The 22,149-nt window shown below is 45.7% G+C and overlaps 1 protein-coding gene across 15 annotated transcripts in view; it reads left to right on the plus strand.

The window, feature by feature from the left end:
• Window positions 1-18,603, plus strand: part of Usp28 (ubiquitin specific peptidase 28) — a 60,400-nt gene extending 41,797 nt beyond the window's left edge. For 3 of the 15 annotated variants that reach the window (NM_001436504.1, NM_001436509.1, XM_087561906.1), the window contains 14 exons: window positions 63-242; window positions 2,227-2,450; window positions 3,469-3,539; window positions 4,819-5,047; window positions 7,595-7,786; window positions 9,069-9,208; window positions 9,384-9,563; window positions 10,462-10,557; window positions 11,960-12,138; window positions 12,249-12,327; window positions 13,297-13,376; window positions 13,868-13,991; window positions 15,256-15,451; window positions 17,511-18,603. In NM_001436504.1, the coding sequence (NP_001423433.1) occupies window positions 63-242; window positions 2,227-2,450; window positions 3,469-3,539; window positions 4,819-5,047; window positions 7,595-7,786; window positions 9,069-9,208; window positions 9,384-9,563; window positions 10,462-10,557; window positions 11,960-12,138; window positions 12,249-12,327; window positions 13,297-13,376; window positions 13,868-13,991; window positions 15,256-15,451; window positions 17,511-17,686 (2,146 nt within the window). In that variant the 3' untranslated portion in view covers window positions 17,687-18,603. The remainder of the gene's footprint in view (window positions 1-62; window positions 243-2,226; window positions 2,451-3,468; window positions 3,540-4,818; window positions 5,048-7,594; window positions 7,787-9,068; window positions 9,209-9,383; window positions 9,564-10,461; window positions 10,558-11,959; window positions 12,139-12,248; window positions 12,328-13,296; window positions 13,377-13,867; window positions 13,992-15,255; window positions 15,452-17,510) is intronic. The other 12 variants (NM_001436506.1, NM_001108144.2, XM_087561900.1 and 9 more) reach the window with 7 other exon arrangements.
• Window positions 18,604-22,149: the final 3,546 nt, after the last annotated feature.

Genomic DNA, 22,149 nt, shown 5'->3' on the forward strand with positions numbered 1-22,149 from the left:
TCAGCAGTTAGTACAGTGCACATCAGATTGGGCAGTAGTCTTCCAGTGTCTTTGCCTCTTAGGTATGTGAAGTACGGCTCCGGTCCATCTCGCTTCCCACTCCCCGACATGTTGAAATACGTTATTGAATTTGCCAGTACAAAACCTGCCTCTGAAAGCTGTCTGTCTGGAAGTGTTGAGCATATGACGTTACCACTTCCTTCTGTGCACTGCCCGATTTCTGACCTCACAGCCAAGGAAAGGTAATGCAGCAGATTCCTTAAATGGTTTGTATGGTTTTCCCGTTCTTATCTGAATCATTTCCCACCCTCCCTCTGCTGAGGACTCCCCAGATAGCTCAAAGAGGGAGCTCTGCCTTCTGGAGGGGTTTTGTCACCTCCGCTCCTGGCACAGTCCTAAGTCCTTGTAGTGCACTTGTTCCAGAGGCTTCTCACTGTCTGCTGTCTGGTTCAGACTTCAGGACTGCTTTGAAACTGCCTCGAAAGCGTTTTCTCAGAGATCAGGTGTCTTCCAGGCATCTCATCCTGTTCTTCATCTGCCACGAAGCAAGCATGGCTAGCTTAACAGCGAGGGAAAAAGCAGAGTTATACAAGGAGGAGCTGGCTAGGATTCTGAGGAGAAGTCTAGAGGAGGCCACGTGGAGGAGTCCTCTGACTCTTCCTGTTTAGCCAGCAGTCTATAGCTTGCCAGTGCCAGCAGGTTCAGCCTGGGTCATGCTCCACGATATGTGAGTCTTTGACTAATAGAATTACTAGGGCACATTTGTCCCTCACAGAGAAAAATGCTTATGTTAAAAACCTAGTAGTTGGGGTTGGGGATTTAGCTCAGTGGTAGAGCGCTTGCCTAGGAAGCGCAAGGCCCTGGGTTCGGTCCCCAGCTCCAGGGGAAAAAAAAAAACCTAGTAGTTAGATGGACTGTGGTGTATACCTTAATCTCACCAGTTGGGAGGTAGAGGCAGGCTGAATCTGAGTTGAGGCCTACAGGACGAGTTCCAGGATAGTCAGAGTTTCACAGAGAAACCTAGTCTTAAAAACAAAACAAAGTGCCCAGAGGCTAGAGAGATGGCTCCGCTATTAAGTGTCCGTGGTGCTTTTGCAGGGGACGGTAGTTCACTTCCCAGCACCACAGCAGGCAGCCTTTTTTGGTGATGTTCATACATAAATCTGCATTATTCCTCCTTTCCTCTGGCTTACCATGCCTGTCTTATGTGGTATAGGGAATCAAGCCCAACATCTTGTGCTGGCTAAGCAAGTGTTAGGCCATCTGAGCGACATATGGTTTTTCTTTTTTTTTCTTTTTTCTTTTTTTTTTTTTCTTTTTTTCGGAGCTGGGGACCGAACCCAGGGCCTTGCTCTTGCAAGGCAAGCGCTCTACCACTGAGCTAAATCCCCAACCCTGGTTTTTGTTTTTGTTTTGCTTTGCTTTTTTCCTGTTGTTTTGAGACAGCATCTTACTTCAAAGCCCTTAGAACCCTGGGTTTGAGAAGCAGTTCTCAACCTGTGGGTCACAACCCCTATTTTAGGGGGTCAAACAACTCTTTCATGGGATGACCTAAGGCCATCAGAGAACACAGATATTTACATTATGATATTTGAGTAGCAAAATTACAGTTATGAAGTAGCAACAAGAATAATTTTATGGTTGGTGATCCCTGCAGCATGAGCAACTGCGTTAAAGGTCATAGCACTAGGAAGGTTCAGAACCACTGAGTTTGAGGTTTTCCAGCTTCCACTTCATTTCTTGGGTGCCAGGGTGACAGACATGAACCACCGTGCCAGCAAAGTTCTGCTAAATGCCAAGTTAGTTCATCAGATGGGGATAGTACTAATGTCAGCTTCATAACCAGGCTGTATTAAATGAAATGATTATTCCGAAAAAGCTTGCTTTTATTATATATGTAGATTGTAGATGAAGCCTCTCTGTGTAGCTTATGTTGGCCTGACAATTTAGGTCTTTTGGCTCAGTCTCACTGTTGTTAGGGGTCATATCTTAACTGTAGCTTTTCAAAAAGCAGCTGGTTTTCTGAAGTGTATTAGTTTGGGTCAGATTGAACTTTATTTTCTTTTTTTGAGATAGGCTCTTAGCTATTACCAGGATAATCTCAAAGTTAAAACGGTCCTGTGTTAGCCTCCCAGGGGATGAGATTACGGGTTTGTGCCACCATGCCCACCCCAACTTGCATGTTGTTAGATAATACAAAATAAGTGCCATCTCTTGTCTCTCTAGTTCAAGTCCCAAAAGCTGCTCTCAGAATGCTGAGGGTTCCTTTTCCTCTCCGGAAGATGCTCTACCCAACTCTGAGGTAATGAATGGGCCATTTACTTCTCCTCACTCTTCCCTGGAAATGCCTGCACCCCCACCAGCTCCTCGGACAGTCACAGATGAGGAAATGAATTTCGTTAAGACCTGTCTTCAGAGGTGGCGGAGTGAAATTGAACAGGATATACAAGGTTGGTGCCCTGAACTTGTTGGCTACTTACTCCCTGTTTTCCCTGGCTAGTGGAAGCCAGGCACTCTGGGTATTTGTTCCCTCATTGCTGCGCAGCGCCTGGTGGCTGTGACTTCTGCGGTTACTTTGCCTTGTGGGCTTGGTCCTGTGGAATTATTCCTCCTCAGAACATCTACCAATTGTATAGTTGCAATCATGGGGCCCTTCGCTGAGATGAAGCAGTGTATGTTCCTCCTCGCCCTTCTCTCCTGCTCTTGTCCAGTGTCTTTGAGGCAGGGTCTCAGAACTGACCTGAGTTCACATGGTCCATGTACTTCCGTGCTGCTGCACATTTAAATTTGTTTAAATGTAAAGATTGTAATTGATAGTAAAAGGGTAGTAACGGTACTTGTGTCATAACTAGGCCTTGTTAGAAGAAAATTTGGTTTAATATCTCTCTTGCTAGTTTTAAACATAAGATCTCCTTTTATAGCACAGGCTAGTCTCAAACTCATGATCCTCCTGCCTCAGCTTTCCCAGTGTGGGAACAGTGCTCACAGGTTTTTTAGCATCTTTACAAAATGCTTTCTAAACACTAGCTTACCCATACTCCATTCTTGCTTGGCCTCCCTCCTGTCCTGGGCCCTTAGACAAGATAAGCTTGTGCTCTGCCAAGCTAGCTAGCTTTTCCTCCCATTGCGCTCTTTTCTTTTTTTTTTCCCCCCCCAGAGCTGAGGACTGAACCCAGGGCCTTGCACTTCCCCATTACGCTCTTGCTTCAGCTCATGGAAGGTTTTTTCCTAAATTGAGACAATTGCTTTAAGAAATTTCAGTGCAGATTTATTAGAATAGTTTTTTATGGCTTCAATGTAATTATATTGAGTTAACAGCCTTTATAACCTGAAGCACTGCTACTCCAGTACCACGTGCTGCTTTGTGCTTGCTGGGAAGTACAAGTCATTGCAGTGTGGGGACAAACAGCACTGTTGGCAGGGCCCATCACAGACACTCCAACCTAACGAGGTCTTTCTTCTTAACAGACTTAAAGAATTGTATCTCGAGCACCACCCAGGCTATTGAGCAGATGTACTGTGATCCTCTTCTTCGTCAGGTGAATTAAAGGTGAAGGGAAGTGGACTGGTGCTAATGACAGGGCAGAATACCACAAAGGCGGCATGGATTTCTCGCTAAGATAGACATAAATTCCCTTACATCCAGTTGAAGAATTCCGAGTATCTTTTTTTAATTCTGCCACGTGGTATTTTTCATCTAATAGAGATATATTTACTGTTAGGAGCTGGAGAGATGGCTCAGCAGTTAAGAGTGTATGCTGGGGGTTGGGGATTTAGCTCAGCGGTAGAGCACTTGCCTAGCAAGCGCAAGGCCCTGGGTTCAGTCCCCAGCTCCGGGGGAAAAAAAAAAGTGTATGCTGTTTTTTCAGAGGATTCAAGTTCAGTTCCCAGAAATACCTATTACTTCAGGGAGATCTGATATGTCCCACCCTCTATGGGTACCTGAGCTCTCACATACGTACCCACATGCACATGCTTATCATGCTTTTACAAAAGACAGATTTAAAACAAATGTGCTGTTAAATATTAATAAAAAGTTTTTCTCCAAGTGGTGGTATTAACAAAATCTTAATTATTCTACTTTGCCAGTAAAGAGTCAGGAGCCAGGTGCTGGGGTGAAAGTTTGCTAGCTCAGAGGGGCAGAGAAAGTACCCAATAAATAACACAGTTTTGGGGGCAGCAGTCTGATCAATATTTTGCCATTTCCAAGTGGTAATTGAAGCAGTACAGAGGGAAAACTGATTGGAGATCAGTCATCCATTTCTAAGGTCCCTCGGACCATTCCGTTTGGGGCTTTATTTCTCTAGTAACTGGAGATTCCAGAAGGAAGCCAGTCAGAACAGAAATCTTTGTGTCCACACTCATTTTTATTCAATATAACCGTGGACATGGCTGTGCAGAGGTAACTCTATGAGTGCCCATGACCCAGTCATCTCCAGAACACAGCTCTGCTCCCAGAAGGACAGTGAGCATGCTTGTGGTTGGAATAGGAACAGGTCATGTGACTCTTGACTTTCCCTCTTCTTTCTTGTGTTGATCCAAAGAGATCTGCCCCTGAGTGAAGGTGCTGAGCAGAACTTAGGGTTGAAAGAGGCTCCAGCAAGGCTTGGCTTATTTCTCATTCTAAGGGCCCTAGGATGGGACCTTGGTAGCTTCCAAGATTGTGTCTTTATTTGGTCTGTCCTGAGCTGGTAAATAAAATGATTGTGTTTGTATGGGTGTTCCCTTTTACTTGCTAGTGGGAATGTTCAGAATTGTGTGACACAGATACCATCCGATTTCCATGCCCGGTCTGAGAGCTCTCCTTTTGATTTGCAGGTGCCTTATCGCTTACATGCAGTTCTTGTTCATGAAGGACAAGCCAGTGCAGGGCACTACTGGGCGTACATCTATAACCAGCCCCGGCAGATCTGGCTCAAATACAACGACATCTCTGTCACTGAGTCTTCCTGGGAAGAACTTGAAAGAGATTCTTACGGGGGCCTGAGAAATGTCAGCGCATACTGCTTGATGTATATCAATGACAAGTTGCCCCACTGCAGTGCAGGTAAACACACTGAGTAGAGGAAAGCATTTGGGGGATCTAGTCCCTGGGAGGGGAACAGTCTCATACTTACTTTGAAGACATTTGTAAACTGCAATTTATCACTGTGTAAAATGTTCTTAAGACTAAAAGCTGTAAGAGAATGAAAGAGAAAATATCTCAAATATCAGAAAACAACCACCCTCTATGGTGTAAAGTCATAAATGCTGGCTGGGAGAGTTATAAAGGGCTGTCCTAGCCCTTGGCTGTTGGGAGTTCCTTGTTGCTGCCTAGATTTCTCATTTTTATGAAGTACATAGAGGGCTGAGATTAAGATTTGTTTGTAGAGTGCTTGCCTGGTGAGCAGGGACCCTGGTTCAATCCCCAGCACTTTGTAAAGCAGGTGTGGTTATGCATGCTTGCAGTCCTCGGGCTCAGGCACAGGCGACAGGTCAGGCACTGACTCAGAAGGAACTAGTAGACTCCGTGCTCATGATGAGGAGCTAACAGGGGTTTTGTTGCTTTGTTGCATATTCTCTTCCTGCAATGGGGTGAGTGGCTTGGTGATCAGCAGTGGCCGCTCTGCAAGCGCCATTGAGACTGGTTGCTTGAGGGCACAGCCTCAAGGGACAGGCCACGAGAACTACCTGCCCAGAGCTTGTCAAGCTGCTGCCAGCCCCGAACCACCCCTAAAAGAGTAAATCCTACAGACATCACCATCTTTCTATCTTCCCACCCCTTCCTTCCTTTTTTAAAGACAGGGTCTCACCGTGTAGCCTCTGCCTCCGAGTGCGCTCAGATCAGTGCCTTGACATTTCCTGCTCAACTGTAGTGAACTGGACGGTCATTCCTTTGGAGACAGTAGCTCATCTAGCCTTTCCTACTTTGTGGGCTCCTGATCTTCTTGCCTTACCTCTGGAGCTGTACTGAGGTTATAGCTGTGTGCCGCCATGCCCAGCTGGGACATTCTTTCCACTCTTAGATGTAGTCGTTAAATTGATAAGACTATTACTTTAAATTTTCTTTCTCCTTTTTTTTTTTTTGTTTATTTCTGTGTATATGCCTGTGTTTCTGTGTGTTTGCACATGTGCATGCAGGTGCCTACAGAGGGCAGAAGATGTAGGATGTCCCAGAGCTGGTGTTACAGGTGCTTGTGAGCCACCTTCCGTGGGTGCTGGGAATTGAACTTGTGTTCTTCCATGAGAGCAGCAAGCAGTCTGAAGCACTGAACTCTCTCCATTTTCTTCTATCACCTCTGTTGATGTTCGGGTTTTTAAAGAAACGCTGACTGCCTCTGGTGCCTGATCATGATTAAGTCATTGTCCTGTCATGTGCTCATTCAGTCAGTCAATGGATATTAATTTCTTCCTTCCTTCCTTCCTTCCTTCCTTCCTTCCTTCCTTTCTTCCTTTCTTTCTTTCTTTCTTTCTTTCTTTCTTTCTTTCTTTCTTTCTTTCTTTATTTATTTATTTATTATATAAAAGTACACTGTAGCTGTCTTCAGACACACCAGAAGAGGGCATCAGATCCCTTTACAGATGGTTGTGAGCCACCATGTGGTTGCTGGGAATTGAACTCAGGACCTCTGGAAGAGCAGTCAGGTGCTCTTAACCACTGAGCCATCTCTTCAGCCCGAATATTAATTTCTTTCTTTCTGTTTTTTTTTTTTTTTCCAGAGCTGGGGACCGAACCCAGGGCCTTGCGCTTGCTAGGCAAGCACTCTACCACTGAGCTAAATCCCCAACCCCGAATATTAATTTCTAATTGGTTATTTTTATTTTATGCTGATGAATATTTGGCTGTATATATGTGTATATGTCCAGGCGTTGTCCCGCAAACCACATGAACACCGATCTCAGTCAGACAGTGGTGGTTTATTATATGCACACCCTAAGACTTATTGATTAGGGCTGCAGCTCAGAATTCAGGGGTTGAACCATAACAACGAACATTTCTCAGGGCTGGCTCAAAGGGAAAAACCACCCAGTGGGTTCATACACAGGTGCAGGAAATGCAGGTTAGCTTTGACCCAGGATACTTTAGACATCACAGTTCATATTGACCTTTAATGTGATGGGTCCTAAGATATAGCAAACCTCCTACAGAATATAATAACAGGGTATGTGACCAGCATGACCTTGGTCTGAATCAATGACTGGCAGGCATGGAACAAATGACTACAGCTATAGGGGGCTCGGCATATGCACACATACCATGCCTGATGTGTCAGATCTCTTGGAACTGGGAGGTATGGACGGTTATGAGCTACCATGTTGGTGCTGTGAACCAGAACTGGGTGTTATGCAAGGGGAGCCGGTGCTGTTAGCTGCAGAGCTGTTTCTGTAACCCTAGTAGCTAAACACCAAGAACCTGCCTGGTGGTGTTGCCTGCCCGGGTTGCTGATGTGCTATGCTGGTTAGCCTCGGGCTGTGCGTTTCTGATTAAGTTCTGTGAGTATGCAAGTATACATGCAAGTGTGCGAGTCTGGGACAAGAGGGAAGCTGGATGTGCTGCCTGCCCTTCCTCATTGACAGTTGGGTTTACCTTTCTCCATTTTAACCTTTCCCTCAGAGGCAGCGCATGGTGAATCTGATCAGACTGCAGAAGTGGAAGCCCTGTCTGTGGAACTCAGGCAGTACATTCAGGAAGATAACTGGAGGTTTGAGCAAGAGGTGGAGGAATGGGAGGAAGAACAGTCCTGTAAGATCCCACAGATGGAGTCCTCCCCAAACTCTTCCTCACAGGATTTTTCCACATCACAAGGTATGGTCCAGTTTGTGTCCCCACACAGTGCTGGTCTGGTCAGGTTCTTGTACTCTCCAGCCAACTCCAGATACTCAGTGACATGGTGATGTCTCTCTTCACATTGGCTTTCTTTTATATTTAATTTTTTATTTTTCTTTGATGAGAGGAGAGTGTGGGAGCACATCCCATATTCATAAAACATGGTTGATACGGAGGACAACTTGTGGGAGCCAGTTCTCCCCTTCTAGCATGTGGGTCCCAGAGATCTAACCCTGGTCCTCAGGCGTAGCAGCAAGCACCTGTGCCCACGGAGCCGTCTTGCTGGCCCAGCAGCAGATTCTGTTAACAGTGGCTGCCACACAGTTTGGTAGGATCAGTGTTCCTTTAGAAGTTGCTTTTGGGTGAACAGAAATGCTATGAGAAAGGCTGTCTATGCTTTCTATAGTACTTTGCTTGTACCCTGATCATATAGGAGAAAGAATGACAGGATGGAAAAGAAGGTTAGACTTCTCCATAGGTGATTGTAATGAATTGTTGATGAAAGGAAGCATTTTTGGCATGAGAGCTTAGGAGAAATTGTGCACAGTAATTTTAACAAGCCTTCAAAGGTCCTTGATGGGGTAGATCTTCCTTTCTTTTCTTCTTTAAATGGGTTGGAGACAGGGTTTCTCTGTGTAGCTCTAGCTGTCCTGAACTAGTTCTGCAGTGCTGGCTAGCCTCGAACTCAGAGATCCGCCTACCTCTGGCTCCCAGGCTCTGTGATTACAGGCGTGTACCACCACTGCCTCACAAAAAAGTTTTCTGGTTTTTTGTTTGTTTGTTTGTTTTTAAGATTTATTTATTTTATGTATATGAGTATACTATAGCTGTGTTCAGACACACCAGAAGAGGGCATCAAATCTCAGTATGGATGGTTGTGAGCCACCATGAGGTTGCTGGGATTTGGACTCAGGACCCCAGGAAGAGCAATCAGTGCTTTTTTTTTTTTTTTGTTTTTTGTTTTTTGTTTTTTGTTTGTTTTTTTTTTTTGTTTCAAGACAGGGTCTCTTTGTGTAGACCAGGCTGACCTTGAACTCAAAAAGATCCACCTGCCACCCAAGTGCTGGGATTAAAGATTAAAGGTATGCATGTCCACTGCTTGGCAGAGTAGCTGTTTCTTGTCAAAATTTATAGGGGCATTTACGTAGGCTTTGAAGAGGTTTGCTGGAACTATATTGAAATGTGTGTCGCTCCTGCTTGCTGGTCTTAAGAGTGTTCTAACAGTATTCCTCAGATGTGACCCTTCTGTGATTGTTGTTAGAGTCTTCAGCAGCGTCCTCGCATGGCGTTCGATGTTTGTCTTCTGAACATGCTGTGATTGCAAAGGAGCAGACTGCCCAGGCCATCGCAAACACGGCTCATGCCTATGAGAAGAGCGGGGTAGAAGCAGCCTTGAGTGAGGTGAGACTGGTCGAGTGGCCCTCCTTGAGAGGGTCTGGTTTTTGACACCGGCTGCTAGCTTTCTGTCGTTTCTGTTCCGTGTCTCTGCTGAATTTAATCAGCCCTCTTTATTTCTTCCTGTTCCCCCCCCCCCCCCCCATTATTCTTACTCTATCTCTCCATTCTGCTGCCACAGCATAAGGAAGCTGAACCCGAGAAGCCCCAGGAAACAAACCTTGCAGAGCAGTCAGAACAGGCTGCAGAGGTCAAAGACACAGAGGCTGCTGCCCCACCTAACTCTGAGGTCTCTGAAGTGGAGATCCCCAGTGTGGGAAGGATTCTGGTTAGATCTGATGCAGATGGCTATGATGAGGAGGTACAGAGGCGAGTGCAGGGTAGCTGTGTGTTGTATTTCAAAAGGTGTGTGTTCTGAGCTAATGTTTTCTCACTGAGTCAAGGAATAGCCATGGAGGCCTGTCTGCTACTGACCTTAGTTGCACTTTAAGAAAGGGCCCTGGTGGGTGACCCATTCCTGCTGTGCACACTTGGCATGCGTGTGTGCATGTGTGTGTGTGTGTGTGTGTGTCTACAATAGCTTGTGTTGAACAGGGACTGCCACAAAGCTTGGGTGGCCTGGGGAGAGGATTAGCCCCATGTGGTATTATGAACAAAAGTCGTTTACAGTCAAGAGGTGTTTGCTTTTGGTGGCACTCCATTATTTTGTCTGACAAGTAGACTTTTTCCACTTGCTAGTGAATAAAATAAATGTGGATTCAAGTTGGTTTTGCTTTTAGTTCTGAGGTTGAGCAAGCAGCTGTCCTTGTGGTTCGTCTCCTCTTCAGTTGCACTGCACAGAAATAGCCTTTAATCCTGTCTCTCGGGTTTCTGCTTTTTGCTCTAGGTATATATGTTTTTTATTGAAAGTTTGCAGTTACTTAATATATACCCTCATACCTTCCTTCTGGTGGAGTGCTGACCATATGGTTGAACTTAATGTTCAGCAGTGTCCCATCGGAAATGGACACTCGGACATCTTTGTTTATCTCCTAGACTTAGACTTAATGTGCACGTAGAGGGACAGCTTGTCATAGGCATCATGACAAGAATAGCCAAGACTCTGCATGCACCTAGAATAGGGCTGTGAAACTTGGCCTGCAGCCTGTGCCAGCGAAGGGGGCTGTGCTGGGCCTCTCCTCAGCTCTGTTCACCTCACTTCATACGGTTTCCTTTTGAATCTGTCGCTCTCCTTTCTCTGTTTGTGCCCTCTGTGGTAGGTGATGCTGAGCCCTGCCATGCAAGGGGTCCTCCTGGCCATAGCTAAGGCGCGCCAGACCTTTGACCGAGACGGGTCTGAAGCAGGGCTTATTAAGGTACTCAATCCCCATAACCCAGGGATACTTCTGTAAGACAGCGGGAAACTGTTAACTAAAATTCCTTGTGCTGGGAGATTGCTCAGTCAAAAGGACACATTTTTTTAATCTCAGAATCTACATTTTAAAAAATAAAATTTTCCACAGAACTGGGAAGATGCCCCAGCATATACTGCTCTAGCAGAAAACTGTCTGGTTCCCAGTACCCAACACTGGACAGCTCACTGCTGTCACTCTCCCTATCACTCTGGTTTCAGGCCCTCTTCTGTCTTCTGTGGATACCAGACATATACCCTGCATACATATATACACGTAACATGGTACAGTACATGTCTATAATCACAGAGCCAGAGATAGGATCCCTCAGGCTTGCTGGCCAACCAATATAGCCTACTTGGTGAGTTTGAAGTCAGTGAGAGACCTTGTCCCAAAAAAGTGTGATGAGCAAGGTAGAGTGGCACATGCCTTCAGTACCAGTGTTTAGGAGACAGAGACAGGTACATTCAAGTGAGGCTCACGACGCATTTGGTCTACATAGTGAGGTACAGGCCAGCCAGGACTACACAGTGAAACCTTGTTTCAACCCCATACCCAACTCTACACCCCTCCAGCACATGCACACACACACGCACACACATGTGTATAGGATAGAATCTGAAGAACAGTAGAACAGTACTCAAGGTTGCACTCTGGTCTCCACACATGTGCACCCTAGCACAAAGATACACAGTGTCCTGTGTTGAAGTGAAACATGACTCTGTCTTTGCTGTCCAACTAATGAGCAACCCGCCCCACAGAGCTGATGGCTCATCTTTGCCTGGCAGTGGCCCAGCAGTGAGCCGTGCCCCTGTGCATTGCATCTACTCTGCAGGGGTGATGAGGTTATTACATGCTCATAGATGACACAAACTCTGAGACTTGTAACTTGGTATACTGTTTGAGCTATTTGACATTCAAGATGTTTGAATGAGATTACATTTGGGTGGATTTTTAAACAATTTAAACTAAGTACTTGTATTTTTAAGAACTTCATGAGAGGTTGGCCTGCTGACACATACCTGTAATCCTAGCATTTTGGTAAGTTTGAGGCCAACCTGGTGTACATAGTGAGATCTAAGTAGCCTGAACTACAAATTGAGACCCTGTCTCCACAAAAACAAACAACTTGATGAGGATGAAAAGTTTACTTTTTAGATATAGCATGTCTTTAGTGTCAAGATTCGAGAGAGTTATGGTATGCCAACAGTTCACAGCCCATAGTTGCTTCTGTAATTTCTGGGCAAGAATTCTTTGGCCTAGCATGAATTACTGAGAGGCCCTCTGGTGTTTCTCTGTCAGTTTCCCTCTGTGTGTGCTCAAGTCCACAATATTCCCTTTCCACCGCTCAATTCTGTGTTAACAGGCATTTCATGAAGAGTACTCCAGGCTCTATCAGCTTGCCAAAGAGACACCCACCTCTCACAGTGATCCTCGCCTTCAGCATGTTCTCGTCTACTTTTTCCAAAATGAAGCACCCAAGAGGGTAGTAGAACGAACCCTTCTGGAACAGTTTGCAGATAGAAACCTTAGCTATGATGAGAGGTGAGAATGTGCCAGCCTGTTCCTGCATGGGGTCTCACTCGGCAACTTCTTCCAATTGGGAGGTGCTGCCCTGTACCCTGCCATTGCTTTCTGAACTCTGTCCCACACAGATCTATCAGTATCATGAAGGTGGCTCAGGCCAAACTGATGGAAATTGGTCCAGAGGACATGAACATGGAAGAGTATAAGGTAAGTGTGGGGCTTTGTTTGTTTTTAATTCCTCCCAGAACCTTTCTTCTGGAGGCAAGTGATACTTAAGATAAAATGAAGTTTTATGTTGCCAGACTGACAAGTTCCCTATGTAGCTGAAAGGGGAAGGGAAAATACAAAGCTGGGTGTGGTGGGCCACACCTTTAATCCCAGCACTCAGGAGCAGAGGCAGTGTACCTGGGTTCAAGCCCAGCCTGGTCTACATAAGAAGTTGTAGGACATCCAGGGCTACAGATTAAAGGGGTCAGAAGCCTCGTTTTCGAGCTTGATCAGCCTACGCTGTGCTCCTTTCCTAAGGGCCCTTCTGCTCCTTGTCCTGGGCAATGTTTGTGTATCTATGGGCATGTAATGGCATTGTTTTCTAGTAAGCATTAAAATGTGTGGGGCTACAGATTAAATTTAAAACCAAACTCTTCCGTGTATGAAAGCACACTCCGCCAGAGTGGTGCTGTTTAGCTTGTGCGCCCTTCTTCCCCATGGCTGCCTGTGCCTGTCAGAGTCAGCAGTGCCATCTATACACATCAGAAGGGCTTTGCCGAGTTGGGTTAGGATTAGGAGAGTTTATAAACTCAAGCACTGAGTCAGAGTGAAATGATTTACTGCTCCTTAGCGGAAGGAATAGAACACAGCAGGTCAGGTCAGTGGTGCAGGCGTTACATTCTCGGCAGGGCTAGGTTCGTCGTGTGGTGAGGATGACTCTGGCCTTGTTGATGCTCCTGCATCCACCTCCCCAGTGCTGGGTTTGCAGGTGTGCACCTCCATTTGAGTCTTTCCTGTTTGTGTTTTGGCTTTTGTTTTTGTTTTATTTTTTTAACCTGAAAGTGTGATGTGTTTTTATACCTGACCACATGTTCTGAGTACATGGCTGTACTGAGTATCTAGCAACGGAAGTGAAGCAGGCGCCGGTTCACTAAGGTCAAGTCACTAATGGTGGTCCTTCCTTTCCAGAGGTGGCATGAAGACTATAGTCTGTTCCGAAAGGTGTCTGTGTACCTGCTAACGGGCCTGGAACTCTTCCAAAAAGGAAAGTATGTTGGCTGTTTTTTTTCCCACTAACATTGATAGTCAGAACACTAACACCTACCCAGGGATACTCAGACGTCAACTGCCAGGAGTCCCCTTCTTTGTCACATACACTGTGCCCACCCACGCCCATGCTTCATCTCGTTCTGCACATTACACTTCCCCCTGTCCTTCCTGTTACAGTGGGTTTGTTTATTCGTGAGGAGATGTTATGCTAGGCTCTCTTACTGACCAGAAAGTCATTCTGATTATCATAGGCTGTAGTGATTAAGCAGTCTCTTTCCTTTGTTCTAGAGATAGAGAAAACCTGAGGCCCAAAGGTGTTTCCTGAGTTTTGTTCTGTGTGCAGAACAGCTGAGCCTGGCTGTGGGTTTGGCTCTCACGTTTTCCCAGTGCATCTTATTGTAGCTGAGTAGATTCTCATTACAGAAAAGTGTGCTAAGCCCTAGGTTTTGGCAAAGAGAACTCATCTATGGATTGTCTCCCACTTTCTAAGGTACCAGGAAGCTTTGTCCTACCTGGTGTACGCGTACCAGAGCAATGCTGGCCTGCTGGTGAAGGGGCCCCGCAGGGGCGTGAAGGAGTCTGTGATTGCTTTGTACCGCAGAAAATGCCTTCTGGTCTGTACCATTTACAGAAGAACGTAATCTCTCTTCCTCCCTCCCTGCCTCTCTCGTGCTCTCTCTGGGTATCATTCTTCTCCAACCCCTGATAGGTTGAGCCAGCAGCCATACCCTTCTCGACTACCTGCGTTGAAGCTTTTAGCATATTGCCCCCACTAAGCATGAATTTGTTGAGCTCAGAGCCACCTTCTGGTCAGCTGTTTCCTTTGAGCCCACCACATACTGAGCCATATAAATATGTGGGAAGAATGGGGTGTTTCCCGGGGTTGCCTAGCAAGCAGAGGGCAGTTTTCAGGACTAGGAGTATCTTAAAAATATATTCCAGTCTTACGTTAGGTTACGAATGTAAGGGGGCTGGGGATTTAGCTCAGTGGTAGAGCGCTTACCTAGGAAGCGCAAGGCCCTGGGTTCGGTCCCCAGCTCCGAAAAAAAAAAAAGAAAAAAAAAAAGAAAAGCCCAGGTTACGAATGTAAGAATTATTCTTTCTAATCTTGTTACTTTACCTCTTTTGCATTGAACAGCCATAGGGAAAGTCTAGTATAATACTGTCAATCTGCCTAAGAGTCTATAACATGCTAGTTTTTCATGAAATTCTCAAGAGATGGCTTGCTTGCAAGATGTCTTTGTGTATTCATTACCCCAGACATCTGTGGTATTATCCTTGCAACATGGGTATTTTCTGGGGATTCTGTGGTTGCTGTGCCAGTTATAGGTGTGGTAAGGCTGTCCTATGCTGAGAAGTAGCCCCTAAAAGCTTTGCTTTTGCCTTCTAAGTCACCAGATACAGATTATCACCTTGAGTGTCCTCACACCCTCCTTCCTGCTGCTGTACTAGGGATGGTTTAACTTCCCATCACTGCCTCTAGTGTTATCAGTTATATGGGACACCTTCAGCCATTGGCGACAACTGGCCATTCTGGGAGTAACCTGGGTTTCAGTGTCTTCTATGAATGGTTCTAGTGGCCAGTGAAGATGGAGAATCATTCAGTAGGTCTTTGGGTAGAAACAGATGTCAAGTAAGACCTTGGGTGGTAACTTAGGCCACCAGAACCACAAGTTTGGGTGCTTAGAATCATCACAGAAGTTGTAATACCTAGGGCCCAGGTCACCCACCTCTAAATTATGTCAGAATATCTGTGGCAGGAGTCAGTGCTTACTTTTTTTCTAGTTAGGTGATTTTGGTGTGACTGTTGGCTTAGATTCCTACTAAGGTGATGATATTCTTTTTCTCAGTCTCTCTTTGTCTGTCTTTTATCTGTAGGAGTTGAATGCCAAGGCTGCTTCTCTTTTTGAAACAAATGACGACCATTCTGTAACAGAGGGCATTAATGTGATGAATGAGCTGATCATTCCCTGCATCCACCTGATCATTAATAATGACATTTCCAAGGACGACCTTGATGCCATCGAGGTCATGAGGAACCACTGGTGCTCTTACCTGGGGAAGGACATCGCAGGTGTGTTACTAGCACTGCTCACCTGTAGTTGTGCTTTTGTGTATCTGAAACCTCACAGCGCCTTTAGCATCACTGGTTGTTAAAGCCTCTTAGGGGATTGAAACCTCCTTACATCTTCTGTGAGGTACATGGGTCTGCTCCGTGGAAACAGCACGGGAATTCGGGCTCTGCTTCTCTCTGCCTCCTTGCCTCAGTCAGCAGCTGAAGCCACTCCAGGGTCAGCCAGCTACTCATGGGAGCTACAACAGCTTAGAACTAAACCCAGGTCACCCTACTCCCTAGCTACAGTTAGTGCTCTGCAGGAGTGTTAGTTTTTTCCATTATTTTCCCTTCTACTAAATTAAGGGCTTTTGTAGTTTATTTATGTAGAGTATGATTATCTGATGGCTCTTTAACTGAACTTTCTTGAAGTTTGAAGTTGCAGTATATAAGAATATTATTAACTAATTACTTCTGTGAATGAGTAAATGGAATATCAAGAGATCCTGAATTTTGTAGGTGCATTCAGTTTGCTTGTATGTTCTGGTAGGAATCCTTCTTGTTCATTTCCCACTCTGTAAAGAGTCTAGTGACTTGTCTTAGTATGCAGAACTGACTGATAAATCTTAGAACAAGCAATTGCTGTGTTTTCTTTCATTGTTTTTCTTTAGACCTTGTGATGCGTAGCTTTTCTTTATTCTCTTTGGACACATTAGTGTGTTTAAGCATTTGAAAGACAATAGCACCATTTGTGTGTGTGTGTGTGTGTGTGTGTGTGTGTGTGTGTGTGTGTGTGTTACAGAGCATCACATCCAATTTCTTAAGATTTAAGAGGATAGTGGTAAGAATAGCCATGGTAACAAGGCTTGGCTCCTGGCTGGCCCGAAGCTCATTGTGTAGACCAGACTGGCTGAGAATTGAAGAGATCCTTTGTACCTCTGCCTCCTGAGTGCTTGGATTAAAGGTGTACTCTGCCACACCAAGCTAGTTAAAAGCGTTGCTTGAATCACTAGTGTTGGGTGTATAGAGGATGCATGTACATCAGAGGACAGCTCTGTGCACTTAGGCCTGTTCTCCGTTTCTCCCTGGCTCTGTCTGGTGAAGTCTGGTCAGCTTGTGCAGCAGACACTTTACTCTCCCTCCGAGCCAGCTCCTTGTTCTCATCCAAGAAGCTTTATACAGCCCAGGTATACACACATACCAAAACAGATGCGCAGATTAAACCTTTATAGATTTTTTTAAAAAACAGAAATGTTCTGTTTATAAATGATGACAAATTTGCATGCTCAGGAGATGGGGTTGCTCTATCTTTTCATAAAAGGTTAAATCCTAGATGAATATTTGATACTTGAGAATTTAGACCATCTGAAAAACGGTTTTTTGGAGTTGATGGGTTTTTTTTTTTTTTTTTTTTTTTTTTTTTTTTGGAGCTGGGGACCGAACCCAGGGCCTTGCATTTGCTAGGCAAGCGCTCTACCACTGAGCTAAATCCCCAACCCCTGATATTTTAATTCTATGAATGTCAATGAGGAGCCCACCATGTCATATAAATACATAGTTTTAAGTGTTAGAGGTGCACTGAGGGCCAGTTCAGAAATGATGGCAATTCTGAGCTAATCCCAGTCCAACATTCACTTAATATTAGCCTTTTCTTTTTTTAACGAAACATAAAAATCAGCAGTGCAAACAGCAGTCTTTTCTGTGGTTACGTTAATAACCTTTCTGTAAGACAGGAAAACTTGGCACTGTTTGACATGACTTTTTGTATATTGTCTGATTTGAACCAGGACTGCAATGGAGTCATGGCTATGTTTGCTTTTGAGCAGGCTCAATCCCCTTTACTGCTGTCAGGGCAACTCCCCAGCATACACAGACATGAACCTGGACTCAGTTATGCAGCCCTATGTGGGCTTCTCACCTAGAGTGGGAGGGGCAAGTCCCAAAGGCATCTTCCTTGGCTGCAGCAGGATGCGAGCTGTTGAGTTGAAAGTTGGCTACTGAAGGCTGAATAGCTATAGCCGTCTTACTTTCTGCTCAGATCTGTTGAGCTGTCTGTATGACATTTATTTTCCCTCTACAGAAAATCTGCAGCTGTGTTTAGGGGAGTTCCTACCCAGGCTTCTAGATCCTTCCGCAGAAATCATCGTCCTAAAGGAGCCTCCAACTATTCGACCGAATTCTCCCTATGATCTTTGCAGCCGGTTTGCAGCTGTCATGGAGTCCATTCAAGGAGTTTCAACAGTAACAGTGAAGTAAACTGCACATGGACGGTCAAGACTCATTTTGGTCTCCAGTCACCTGCCAGTTACACGGCAGTCTGTTGTTGCAGACTCCCCTGGAGAGAGAGATTGGGTGTCTGAGCAAGATTTAGACCCTCTGCCCTCTCTGATATGTGTTTAAGGGATTAAGGATAAAGTTGCGCATTTAGGTACAGAATCATGAGAGCTCTCTCACTGAAGAAGGCAGGAGCCCGGTGCATTAAGGTTTTGAATTATCCCAGAAGACCTGAATTGCCTTTTTAAATCTCCCATAATAATTACCCTTCGGGCGCCTGTCTCATCAGAACTGAGCCGGAGGAACAGTTTCTGGTTCTTTTGTCAAGTTCAGGTGACGTTTCTAAGTCCTTAGCTACCAGAGATTGGCAACAGGGGCCTTGCCTGGCTCTTGACAGTAACACAAAGGGTGCTGCTGAGCCTTTCCCTCCACACAAGGGTAGAGCGTAAGGCTTCGCCCACCATGAAGCCACAGGAAAGCTGCCTCCATTTTCGGTCTGTTTATATTTCAGATAAACCAGAAAACCTCACACTCAGTCTTGAGTGAAAGAGAAGCAAGCATCCTGGGCTCTCACCCCAGTGCTGGTGTAAAGCTGCACAAGGGACATTTAATAGCTAATTAAGCAACATTGTGGAGATTGTCACATGCAGGTGTCTAAGGCTACCTGGCCTGATAGAATTTTGATTCTCTCTTTCCTTTTTTTTTTTTTAGAAATAAGGGATGTGAATTTATATAGAGAGAGACCATCTATCTGTGTATATGTAGAGAAGCTGCTTTTTAAAGAACTTTTAATTGGGAATTCATGTTTTAACAAAATTTTAAGGATTAACGAGGAATCATGGGAGGGAAGAACACAACTATGCAGATTTTATAAATGTGCAATAAAAGTATTTGTTTTACCTTTGGTGTGTAGCATGGCCCGTTTTGAAATACATGTTTTCCATTTTGGAAATGAGTGGACTTCATAGCATTTATGTGATTTCAGCCTTTCTTTTAAAAGGGGCAGGGGAAAGAAAAGATGGCATTTCCCTCTGTTCCCCCGACTCTTTTTTTCAAAAGTTTGTCTTTAACTTGTGTGTGCATTTATGTGTGTGTCATGTATGAAAGCGTGTACGGAGGACAGCAAACAGCATTGGAGTCCCTAGAACTGCAGGAGCCATCGGCCACCTGCTGTGTGCTGGGAGCCAAACACCAGCTAGCATAGCAGTTCTCAACCTATGAGTTAACTCCTTTGGGTGGTCAAATGGCCCTTTCACGAGAGTCATCTAAGACCAACAGAAAAAGGATATTTACATTACAATTTATAACAGCAAAGTTACAGTTCTGCTGTATGTAGCACTTTTGTGATTGAGGTCATACAGCATGAGGAACTGTATTAAAGGCTCACAGCATTAGGGAGGGTGAGAGCCATGGGGATAGCAGCAAGTGATCCTAACCTCTCAGCCCTCTCTTGCTCTAACTGTCCATCCACCCACACACACCTTATAGCTATACCAGTTAGATCACTAGGAGGAGTGACAGGTAGTTTCTCGTTCTTGTATAGCTACCTTTCTTTCAGCCCTGTCTCTTCAGGACTTCACAGATTGAAGTTTCAGGCTGATACTTTGTTGATACTTGTTTTTGAGTGATTCATATAGCCTAGACTGGGCTGAGACTCACTGTGTGGGAGAGGCTGGCCCCTGGCTGCTGACCCTACTGTGCCTAGCTCCCAAATACTGAGATGGGTAGGCACTCATTATCTACCATGTGTCTACTGCTTTCTAACTGTACTCAAGCTGTGTCTTAGAATGTTGCTGTGTTCTTTTGGAATCTTACTGGCTTTTAACTTTATTTTATTGACACTGGGTCTTATTCTGTGGCCCAGGTTCGTAAGTTAAAAAGTATTTTCATGCCACAGCTTGCCTGTGGAGGTCAGCGGTCAGCTTGTTGGGAGTTCTCTTTCTTCCCGTTATGCAGGATTCTGGGACTGAGCTCAGGTTGTGTAATATATCTACCCACTAAACCTATGGAATGTGTTGTCTGTCTCCAGTCTTCTAGCTTCAGCTTTCTGAGCAGCCAGGATTACAGACATGCACTCAACTAGTCTTTGGTATTTTTTTTTTAAAGATTTATTTATTTTAGGTATATGAGCACACTGTCACTGTCGTCAAACACACCAGAAGGGGGCATCAGATCTCATTACAGATGGTTGTGAGCCACCACGTGGTTGCTGGGATTTGAACTCAGGACTCTGGAAGAGCAGTCAGTGCTCTTAATCACTGAGCCGTCCCTCCAGCCCCTAGTCTTTGGTATTTTTAAAGATTTGGGAACAAGAACACTGAGGTTGAAGGAATGAGAGGAGGAAGAAGCCAGTGTGAAAGGTGGAAGCGTATGAGCAGGGCATCATTTTACATCAGTATGGGCCACAGAGACAGTGAACTGGAGATGTGAACGCTCCCTTTAGAACTGCTTGCCGACAGGCATTGGTAGCATGCACCTTTAGTCCTATCATTTGGGAGGCAGGGGCAGTTTGATCCCTTGAGTTCCAGGTCAGCCAGGGCTACACAGAGAAACCCTGTCTCAGAGCAGAAACCAACCAACCAAGCAAACACACCTATTAGTTACAAGTATGAGGAGACTCACTTGGCAATCGATGCGACTCAGTGTTGGAGCATTCGCCTGGCACGCTCAGGGTCCTGTGTTCAAGGCCCAGCACTTCAAATAATTAGCAGGGGCTGGGGTGGTTGGGTAAGTTCATTTTTACCCTACACATCTCTAGAAAAGTAGAAACATTGAAGAGATGAAGCAACTAGAAAGGGCTACACGAGAGCCCCTTTCAGACCTTCAGTCTTCACTATCTTCTTGGCCTGAAGAAATGGGTGTCCTAGAAGCTGGGCCACCTGGTCCTGAGTCCACCGTGGCTCTGCAGTTGATATAAAATGCTTGCTTCATTTGCATGGGGCAAATCATGAATTCCACCCCCAGCAGCATAAATTGGTATGTCTGTTGCCTGAAATCTCAACCCTGGAGGTGGAGACAGGGCTCAGAAGTTCAAAGTCATGCTCAGCTACATAGAGAGTTCCAAAGCAGTGCTCTAGACAGGAAACAAGGAGTCTTATCTTTCCCAGTGAAATTACAAAGTTGGTTTTTTGTTTTTTTGTTTTTTTTTTTTTTTCGGGGCTGGGGACCGAACCCAGGGCCTTGCTTGCTAGACAAGTTGAGCTAAATCCCCAACCCGTTTTTTTTTTTTTAATTTGGGGGTGGGGAATAGTGTTCTATTGGGGATTGACTAGGGACTCAGCAATGCCAGGCAAGCTGTGGGGTGGGGAATAGTGTTCTATTGGGGATTGACTAGGGACTCAGCAATGTCAGGCAAGCTGTCAAGGATACATCCCTAGCCTCTAAAATGTTTTCAATTAGATCAACTTAGCAGCACGTGAGAGAAGTCCTTGTTAAGTATTTAAGCAGTTCTGTTTTCAGCTCTCACTTGGCCTTCAATGCAGGTGGATAAAGATTGTGATGTAGGAGATGAGTGCCTCAGTGAATGCTGCCCCTGCTCCTGCATGCCAGGCAGCCCCCATTACCAGCCGTGCCCTTGTATCCTTCACAGGGAGGGGTGGGGAGACAGGATATCCTAACAGTGCTCTAGTTCGCATCCATTTCTCTGTGGAGAAAGCAATAGAAAACCAATGTCACCAACACCTGTGAACACAGGATTAGGATGAGGGACTAGAGAGCCCCCAGGAGGCACAGGTGAGCCAGGTGTCCACCAAATCCCTGGTTAGGCTAAACAGTGCAAAGGAAGATTTTCCGAGTCTTCGGGTGCAGCCCGTCCAGTGAAGCAGCAGGATGAGGTTCAGAAGGGCACCCTCAATGTCAACTCTTGACTTAGCTACAAGTGTGTTGCTTCAGGTCCCCCTCGTTAGCAAAGGGAGCAGTCAGATGTGCTCTTCTGCTCTGAAAACCTTGGAGGAGCTTACATAACTGTCTCAACTGCGCAGCTATTAAGCTGCAGCCGGCTGTGTGACAGGGTCAAGCCCTCGTGAAGGAGGCACAATGCTGCTGCAGTCAGGGGCCGAGCTCTCTGCCAGGCTGATGCTTGGTGGGTGGGGTTCCTATGATGCTGAGAAGGGCAACAGCATCCTTACATGAGGGCCTTGAAGATGCTGCGAGGTCTAATTCCATCCTGCCGCCTCCGCCGCCGCCGCCTCCTCCCCCTCTCCCTTCTCCCCCCTCCTCCTCTTCCTCCTCCTCCTCTTCCTCCTCCTCCTCTTCCTCCTCCTCCTCCCCCTCTCCCTTCTCCCCCCTCCTGTCCCTCCTCCTCCTCTTCCTCCTCCTCCCCCTCTCCCTTCTCCCCCCTCCTCTTCCTCCTCCTCCCCTCATCCCCACCTCTCCACTCACCCTTACCTTTGCAACAGCTGCCAATTCTTCAAGGTGCCCAGCTGTGACTCTGAGGACTTCACTGC

This window comes from Rattus norvegicus, chromosome 8 (assembly GCF_021556685.1).
Source record: "Rattus norvegicus strain SHRSP/BbbUtx chromosome 8, alternate assembly SHRSP_T2T, whole genome shotgun sequence".
Lineage (NCBI taxonomy): Eukaryota > Metazoa > Chordata > Mammalia > Rodentia > Muridae > Rattus > Rattus norvegicus.